The 9,954-nt window shown below is 42.6% G+C and overlaps 1 protein-coding gene across 1 annotated transcript; it reads right to left on the minus strand.

The window, feature by feature from the left end:
• Positions 1-2,814: 2,814 nt before the first annotated feature.
• Positions 2,815-8,110, minus strand: arl8a (ADP-ribosylation factor-like 8A). The gene is made up of 7 exons (XM_070910573.1): positions 7,732-8,110; positions 5,924-6,004; positions 5,216-5,289; positions 4,506-4,599; positions 4,072-4,139; positions 3,684-3,754; positions 2,815-2,902 (listed from the first exon to the last, which is right to left on the minus strand). Exons 1-7 carry the CDS (start codon positions 7,852-7,854, stop codon positions 2,850-2,852), a joined length of 564 nt encoding a protein of 187 aa, XP_070766674.1. The 5' UTR covers positions 7,855-8,110; the 3' UTR covers positions 2,815-2,849.
• Between the last annotated feature and the right edge of the window lie 1,844 nt (positions 8,111-9,954).

Raw genomic sequence — 9,954 nt, forward strand, 5'->3', positions numbered from 1 at the left:
ATCTTTGTCGAAGCTACGTGCTAACATTTTGTGAAACCTTTTAAATCAGATTTTCACTGACATTTCCTTTTAAATCTCCTCTTTTTAGTACACATTAGAATATTTTGGCCAATCAGCAGTATATGACCTGACAAGCATAATCATTTCACTGTCAAAGCTTTGGATCACTTAGCTAGCTAAAAGTCTAAATGCTTGAAAATGAGTTGCTACCATTCACACCAAAAAAACATTCACATTCACCATAAACTGGTGGTAAACTCAGACCAGCTACACGAGCACCAGCTGATGATATGAATGACATAAATAAATGATAAAGTAGATTTCCTTGTGTAGCTTAATGCAGAGTCAGCACAGTCTGAAACCACAGTGCTGTCATATCTTGTTTACCATAAATACAAACATTTGGTAAACACTGCTTTGTGTGGAAGACTATAGTTGCCAATATTAAAATGTAATAATTTAAATTTAGTGTGCACATTATGAATGACAAAATCAAAATGTAAACAATTTTCAGTGAACTTGTGATCTTAACACCGACTTAATAATAATGAAACTAAACGTGAAACTTTCAAATTGTCAGACAACATGCAACCTCAACTACAATATTTAATTGCAAACTCGAGTTTTGCATTGGAATTTGAATAATGTCCTGATATTGGCTCACTTCTTATGAAAATAAAAATTATATAACGGATTCTCCCAGGTCTTTTTTCTGAAAAAGCTATTTACATTTCATTCTTATTAGAAATCAGCTAAAACCAGGATGTCATTTACAAGTTTAGGTTGCACATTTTCTGCCAGTTTCACATTTAATTTCATTCTCAGTATGGCAGTGTTTAGGGCACTGAATGGAGTTTTTTTATTGTGATAGTCATTTTGCATTTTAAAACGTTAAAATGAGAATTTGATTATAAAATACTAATTTTGTTTATTTTATCTCAATATTGGCAGCCACAGGCTTCCATACACGTTGCTATCTTGTGGTAATTTAAAAACAGGAAGTGGACATTTTCTGTAGGCTTTAGAATTTGAACTTGTCATGAAGAGGGCACGAATATCATTTTGTTGTCTCTTCTGGTGTCATTACTCATGAAAATGTTTCAAGGCGAAAATAAACGGATGAAAACTTTTAAATCAATTGATTTTAAAATAAATATTTAATATGTGGGAGTTTCAAGGACTCAAACGTGACTAATTACATCGCTCCATTTTATCCGACATGATGTGAAGGTTGCATTTGATCACGTGACACCCCAGGTCCAATCAGCAGACGTCTCAGAGCAGAAAACACTGACCTCTGGCTCACATCCAGAGAAGACTTATGAAGTCAAACAACAACAATAAAAAAAAATAACAATATAAAACAAATAAGAAATAAAAAGCTTCTTACAGAGATATGAACAGAAACAACATTTCTCCTTCTCCTGTTAAAGTACCACTTCTTTAAATCTGGACAGACCAGGTTATGTCACAATAAGAAGATTATTAACATTATTCTCATTATTAATATCTTACAAAACCAAAATCAAGAGTGCAATAAAAAGGTTTTTAATCCCTCGCTCGGCAGGAGAGCGAGATGACGAGCGGCGGGGCTTGGCGGGGAAAGAGAGAAAGAAGGTAACATCCAAAAATAAGAAAAGAAAAGGATAGAGGGATTACAGAGGAAGACAAGCAGTTCACAACAGACGAGGGAGGAAGAGGGGCTTCTTAGGATTATATAAATGTGAAATAATGGCGGTGTGGATAAATGGATGGATGGAACATGTGGAGGTAGAGAGGGAGGAATGAAAATCAACAGGAGGACAGGGAGGAGGGAGGAAATGATGAAGGCAGATTTGTGGTTACTGGCTAAGAGGTGATGAAGGTGAGGTCGGGGGAGAGGAGGATCATGGGAAAACTTGAGGAAGAGATTCACACAACAGACTCGAGCTAAGCGGCTAGCAATGCTAAAAGTGTGTTTTTCTGGCCTTTTTTTATTTAATTTTTTTATACAGGTTATGGTGATGATTTTGGGATTCCTGCCAATTTAAAAATACAGATTGTGACGGAGGCTGTTGTGTGGATCCGTACAGACACACTGATACCACGTTTCTGTCGCCAAACACTGACATGATTGGTGGTTTTATTCAAGTGATACAGACTCTTCCCTCTTGTATTATCTATGTAACTGTATGTAACGGCTGTATGAATTAATCCCATAGCTGTTGACGTCTGCGGAGGAGCCTGTGAGACAGTCCGTCAGCTCTCAGGGACATGAACTAACCAGGGTTGAATGACAGGAATAGGGATTCTTGCCAAACTCTGCTCCTGTTTCCCAGGCAGAAAAATACCTGCAGGAATGTTAGCATGTGTGCGCTTGTGTGCTGGTGTACTGAAGACAACAAGCATTAATGCTTTCCATCAACTGTCGGGACTCAAACCACGGAGCCAACACGCCGACATGCTGCATGTCAGGGGGAGACGACTCTGTACGGTTGTTGTTGCTTTTTCCTCCTCAAAGATGGCGAAGAGGAAATGTTGTTCTACCACATAAACTACTGAATAATAAGTCAAACTGAGTTTAAGTAATCCTGTCTTATGGAGGTTGAATGTGTCTGTGATCAGGAGACTTTGGTTTGTTTCTGACTTCAATAAAAAACAAAGAGGAGGTATCAGTGCATCCCGAGGTGTAGGGGGGGTGACTGGGGGGGGTCAGGAGGTATTAATACAAGGATGGGGTAGATGGAAGGGAGGGGGTGGGAGGTTAGGGAGTAAAGTTTTCAGGGGAGGGAGGGGGGGGGGGTTTGATCAAAGAGCGAGTGTGTTAGGACAGGTGGGCGTGGCCTGTTCTGTTGGGGGCGTGTCTGTTCTCAGGAACTCCTCTTAGTCCTGGAGTGTTGGATCAACCACTGAAGAGTGATGTCTGCAGAGAGAGACAGGTGTGATGTCAGCAGAGAGAGACCGGTGTGTGTGTGTGTGTGATGTCAGCAGAGAGACAGGTGTGATGTCAGCAGAGAGACAGGTGTGATGTCAGCAGAGAGAGACCGGTGTGTTTGTGTGTGTGTGTGTGTGTGTGTGTGTGATGTCAGCAGAGAGACATGTGTGATGTCAGCAGAGAGACAGGTGTCATGTCAGCAGAGAGAGACCGGTGTGTGTGTGTGTGTGTGATGTCAGCAGAGAGACAGGTGTGATGTCAGCAGAGAGACAGGTGCCATGTCAGCAGAGAGAGACCGGTGTGTGTGTGTGTGTGTGTGTGTGTGTGTGTGTGTGTGTGTGTGATGTCAGCAGAGAGACAGGTGTGATGTCAGCAGAGAGAGACAGGTGTGATGTCAGCAGAGAGAGACAGGTGTGTGTGTGTGTGTGTGTGTGATGTCAGCAGAGAGAGACAGATGTATGTGATGTCAGCAGAGAGACAAGTGTGTGATGTCAGCAGAGAGAGAGAGACAGGTAGGTGTGTGTGTGATGTCAGCAGAGAGACCGGTGTGATGTCATCAGAGAGAGACAGATGTGTGTGTGTGTGTGATGTCAGCAGAGAGACAAGTGTGTGATGTCAGCAGAGAGACAAGTGTGTGATGTCAGCAGAGAGAGACCGGTGTGTGTGTGTGTGTGTGTGTGTGTGTGTGTGTGTGTGTGTGATGTCAGCAGAGAGAGACCGGTCGGTGTGTGTGTGTGTGTGTGTGTGTGTGTGTGTGTGTGTGTGTTACCGATGTTGTCTTTCTCCTTGCAGGAGATGGAGTAGCAGCAGATCTCTCTGTCCTGGATGGCCGACAGGTTCCTGATTAAACACAGACACAATCAACTCAAATGGAGTCACATGATAATACAGGCATGCCAACAATTACACACACACACACACACACACACACACACACACACACACACACACACACACACACACACACACACACACACACACACACACACACACACACACACACAGCAACAACAATCTATTATCTATATAAACTCTTTTGGTCGTGCTGCAAAGGACCCTGTTTATCTACACAAGCAGTAAATAAACCGGTCCCGTTTCTGCGACTCCACACTGACCACAAACCACCAGGACCAAGTCAGAGGTGAGTGTTGACTTACATCCTCTCTATGAGCTCCTTCTCATCCAGAGCTCCTGGTAGGTCCCTCTTATTGCCCAGAACCAAAACCTGAAGACACACAGGTGGAACATAAATCAGCTGAATACATCAGAGAATATAACAACCATCAAACCAGAGTTATGTGTTAGATGCATTCTGGCCAACAGAGACGCAGATTTGTGGCGAAGCGTAAATGAAACAGGTAGTGGGTCTGTTCAGGTCTGGTCCACTGAGATCTGTAGATTTCAGGTGGTTGTTTTATCTCAGCCATTCACTCGCTCTGGTGGGCTGTTAAGTTTTTAATAATCGGTTTAGTTTGTTCTGGGCAGGTTCAGTCGGTTGTTTCAGTCAGCCAATTCAGTTCCATCAGTTTCAACTTTGTTCAGGTCAGGATCAATCTGTTTTGTTGCATTCAGTCCGCTCTGCTGGTCTTACAGGGATTCCCTGCAGCTGCGGTTTGTCCAGCAGGTTGTGGAGTTCATTCTTGGAGGCTTCGATCTTCTCTGGGTCTGCTGCGTCCACCATGTAGCTGCAACAGGAAAGAAAAACAATGAAGACGTCTGTACGTTCATTCATAAAAGTGACTTACTTTTCAGCACTATATGAGACTCTTGGTTCCCTTCACATGGGATTATAAATGTTAAAGTGGCCCTCCAATCATATCATGCTCCGTCCTGCTGAAGCTGGCAGAGCCCATCACAATCACTTTTACTACATCTCAACTGTACACGCAAACCAACTTTGGCGCTCTTTGTTACATGAATCTGACCCACTTGCCCTGCAGCTTTCCAGTCCCGTCTCACCACGACAACTGGGTTAACACGACACAACAAGACCGCAGGACCGCATTCTGTATTCTGCTTCCTTCTGATGTTCAAATTCATGGAGTTTGTCATGACATTCAGCTTGATTTGACCGAACTCTTGGCACAAAAACCTTCAAGTATTAGATTTGAAGCTGAGCAGCTCTCTTCCTCTGAAAAACGTGTGTTTGTTGGACAGAAGGACGAGTTGGTGGACAACCTTGCGTGACTTTCCTCTGTCCCTCCTGTCTCATTAATGTCTCCGGGGCTCTGGACCCAGTGGAGACGTCCCAGCGACCAGTGTAAGGGAACGGTGACCACAGTTTAGGACACCAGGACTTACACGATAGCGCTGACTCCTCGACAGTAGCGCTCCCACATGCTCCTGAACCGAGGCTGACCGCCGATATCCCACAACTACAGACACACAGAGAGGGTTCATAGTGAGAGTGTAAAATGTGCAGTCAAAAACTCATTGTTAAACATAATTAACAGATTTAAATGAAAAGGAGACTCTGAGAAACTAAGCTACACTATTTAGTCTTTTCTACAATTAAAATGACACGTATATGAACTTTCTTTTTGCTTGTTGTCTTTATTTATGGGCAGGATGAAAAAACAAACGTAGTGAGATCATTTCTGTCCTTTCTTTTATGGGTTAATTTTTCCAATTTCGTGGAAAATCAAAGCCACCACGTTGTGTAATGGCAAAGAGGTAATGACAATGTCAAGAACAAAGTGCCTGCACCCTAAATGATTGATCTGAAGATCGATATTTTGGGTTACATCCTATGGATTGATACTGAACTTATGTTGTATATTGTAAATTATTGGATGTGTACATGCTGACATTTATTATTTTGTTAATACACATTAGGAATAAGCAGGTCTGGGAGATCTGTACAGTACATCTATTATATTATTATGGTATATTTGTTCTCAGGATTATAAGTGATGAATGGATGACACCTACAATGCAAATACACACACACACACACAGATGAGTGTGCACAGATGGACGGAGGTAAAAGCAGGAAATAGAACTACCAACCTTGATGGTGACGTTGCCTTTAGTGATCTTCCTCATGTTGAACCCAACTGTAGGAATCATGTCTTCACTGAACTGGCCAGACTGAAACACACACACATACACACACATTTCTTCCTGATGTCACTGACGTGTGCTACTAATAAATTGTGGTTCATATTCTGCCTCTAAAGAGTGGCGCTCCATCAGCGATCTCGAATGTCTGCGCACTCCATTATTGGTCGATTTGAGCTCATCACAGATATACTGTATTGATTTGTAAGATGAGTAACATGAAATGAGAAGGTAGGGGTGTCCTGGAGATCTAGGGGTTAAGATGGTGTCCCTGAGCCACAGCATCCCGGGGTTGAGTCCAGCCAGGGACCTTTGATGCATACCAGTCCCCGTCTCTCTCTCCCCCCTCGTGTCCTGTAATCTCTCTACTGTCAACTCTCCAATAAAGGAATAAAAAAACTACTAGTTTGGACAAACTAGTATCTTTGTCTACCTGAGAGCTCTGATAGACTTCAACTTTAAAATGTGCCGCTCGGTACACAGTATCCCAGTATCTGTGGGGCTCTGGTCTGAACTCCAACCTGTATTTCAGACTTCCAAAAGAAAGAAACTACAATAACAAAGATATTAGGGATGCACCAATCCAATAACTTAACATGTTGGTCTATTGTGTACACACAACATCTATTTCCTGTCTGTCCGTCCTGGGAGAGGGATCCCTCCTCATTTGAATTGAGGGTCTAAGGACAGAAGGCGTAAAGCCCCTTGAGGCAAATTTGTGATATTGGGTTATATAAATAAAAATTGACTTGACTCGATACACTGGATCGGTGTCGGCCATGATGTCACAGATCCACATTAAAAACAGTTCCTTAATCAGCGTCATTGTAAGACTCAGTGTTTCAGTTAGGTTCCTTCTGTCATGGTGGACTGTTGACTCTCCCTGACCTCATGTCACCTTACATACCAATTACTGCAGTGAGGTTTAGACATTTAACATTTAAAGGGAGGAAAATGGGAGCAGTGGTGTTGGACCTGTTCTTTGCATCAGCAGATAGTCTGAGATTAGGTATCAGAATCTGAATCGGGAGAGAACATCTGGATCACTGCATCCCTAGTCATGTGTTTATATTGAAAAAATGAATATCAAACAATTATTTGCTTTTTAAAAAGTCTCAAACACTGATGTCAGCATCAAAAGTCCACTGCACTGCACTTCACTGCACAGCTGCATTTTAGATTCTAAAAGGAAGGAATACTAACCGCCGAAAAACTAATATTTTTGGGTGAAGAGAATCTATGTTAGTGGGTCACCCCGAAATGTATTAGTACATGTGAAGCACACGAGGCTGATGATGTGTGACAGGGAGTGAGTCTAGTGTGACCGGAGAGGGAAGGTCACTCTGACAGGAGGGGGGTGATCGATCCTCCAACACGAGACCTACATATCCTACCTCCGGGCCTGCCAGCAGCACCGGGGCCGGGGGTTCAAGTCCCAAAACGGCCTTCCGCTCTGATAAAATGTCTACATATATTGTGCGATGCAGATGTGGAAGCAGCTGTGCTCATTGAAATGGTACATTAGCGCCGGCGAGGAGGTTTAATGATGGACAGGAACTAGAGTGTTAGCAGTTAGTAAGAGACCCTCCGTGAAAAACACGGCGCTAAAACAAATGTGACTTAAATGGTGTAAAAATCATATTGATTGAAGTCGAACACGGACAGCGAGCTGACCTCACCACTGCAGGATAACAATGGATGCAGCCAGATGCTAACTGACAGCTGGCGTTAGCATATCAAATTAGCTTGAACCTTACCGCTATCACATTGACGAAGGTCGTTTTCCCGGAGTACTGCAGCCCCACCAGGGTCAGCTCCATCTCTTCTTTCCAGAAGAGCGCCTTGAACCAGTCCAACAGTTTGTTGATTAGCGCTATCATCTTTGTCGTCTGATGCTAATGCTAGCTGCGGCTGCTGCTACGGCTAGGTGGCTATGCTAGCTAGCTAGCTGGCTAACGCCCCGACAGTCTTTTTTTTTGGACGCTGACAGTCACTGTGACAACCACGGGCGGGGGCAGAAAACGGACGACACCGGCAGGCGTTACATGAACCGAAGAGAATATTTAAGAAGTCGGCGTTTTCAGGCTCTAATGTCCGCTGTGTGTTTCGGCTTTCTGTGATGTTTACTAGCTACGCCTTTTCCTCCCAACCAAGACAGACACTACACATCACACCACATCCGGTTCAGCCTTTCAAAATAAACATCGCAGGGAAGCCCATTCGTCCTCGGTAGTCAAATAAAAACTAAACATGGACATTAACATTATATTTAAGACGGATCTGCTGCAAATCCAACCAGAGGCGGCGCGTTTCATCTAAAGTTTTCTTTTTAATGGTTATGTCGTTTGATTTTGTTGAATCTGTCGGTTCCTCTTCCTGTTTGGGTGGGGTTGATAGAGGAAGCAGAGGAGAGCAGAGAATAGAGGAGACAGACAGAGCCAGATACTTCCGGGGGACTGAAACACTGCCCCCTGTTGTATACACAAGGTACTTATAATTATTATTCTCTTATTAAACACACAGACGTTATTCTGATACAGCCTTGGCCTGTGTGACACCTCTGTAAAGTTTATGACGACCACCTTTTGATGGACTCTGTGGTATAAAATAAAGCAGGTTAGACAGCTGTGAACTGTTCACACACACACACACACACACACACACACACACACACACACACACCTGCATTAACATGTGATGAGTGAGAGCCACACAGCCAGAAGATGACCACAGTTTATTTGATCAGTTTATGGTCACCTTTACAAATGACCTTTAACCCTTAAAGCAACACTTCACCCCAAATTCCACCTCCTGAGTATCAAACAGCATGTGGACTTTAAAGAGTCAGTTCTCCCAAATTATTAAAACATTAGAGCTAAAACAATTCATTTATCAGTTAATCGACTTACAGAAAATCAATTGACAACTATAATGATAATAGATTATTCGCTGAAGTCACTTTTGTGCCAAACGTTCTCTGGTTTCAGCTTCTCCAATGTGACCATCTGCTGCTTTTTTCTCTTATAGGATCAAAAACGGAATATTTTTGGGTTTTGAATCATTGATCAGACAAAACAAGACATTTGTCATTTTTGGCTCTGGAAAAATGTGATGGGCATTTTTTTCTATTTTCTAGACAAACAGATTATCAAGAAAATAATCTGCAGTTTAATCACTTCTGATCATTACAAATAGCCAGAATGTTTTAAATTCTGAATATGGGCACCAACACTGAGCAGCTGTGAGTAAAATATCATGATGGGCTGCTGTGCCCCTGAGTTGGTCTGAGCAGGTGGAGACACAGGTCAACAGGCTGTCATGTGCACCGACTGTACTGTGTTACTGTATGCTATACCTACACTGGCCAGCAGGTGGCTCTAAGTCTGTTTGATTACAGGTACTGGTCCTCTCCGGGGTCTTATATCATATATTATATAAAGGCCCACCTTGTCTGTATGGCAATTAGTGGCAATTTGATTACTTTCATTTTTTTGGTAGTATGCTAAAATACAATAAAAGCTGAAATGGTAAAATGGCTCCTGAAGTTCTAGACTGGGTTCAGGTTAAGGGGAGCGGAAACACAAAGTAATGGGGAAACCCAATTTGCGGTGGTGGTCTCTATCACTCTATCAGGGTGTCTTAAATGACTTTAGTAACTGGAGCTTCAGTTTAGACAAATTGGTAACTAAAGTTAGCCTTGTATGCCTGTTATGGTCCATCATGAACATACGTCCCCTGCCGCCTGCCTCTTATTTTGTACTCCTGCCGTAGGACAGAGCCTTGAAATATTGAATAAACATATTAGGGTATTATTAGGCTTATTATAAATGTCAGTGGGATATTGAAGGAGGTTTTCTTACTCCTGGAACAGAACCTGGAAGTTCTGGTTTCAGATCAGTCTTCATTCTATTGAAATCATCTTTCAAGTAATCAATTTCTTTAAATATCTTCATATCTGTTTGAAAAAACACCTCGACTCA

The sequence above is a fragment of the Enoplosus armatus genome, chromosome 8 (assembly GCF_043641665.1).
Source record: "Enoplosus armatus isolate fEnoArm2 chromosome 8, fEnoArm2.hap1, whole genome shotgun sequence".
In the NCBI taxonomy this organism is placed as follows: domain Eukaryota; kingdom Metazoa; phylum Chordata; class Actinopteri; order Centrarchiformes; family Enoplosidae; genus Enoplosus; species Enoplosus armatus.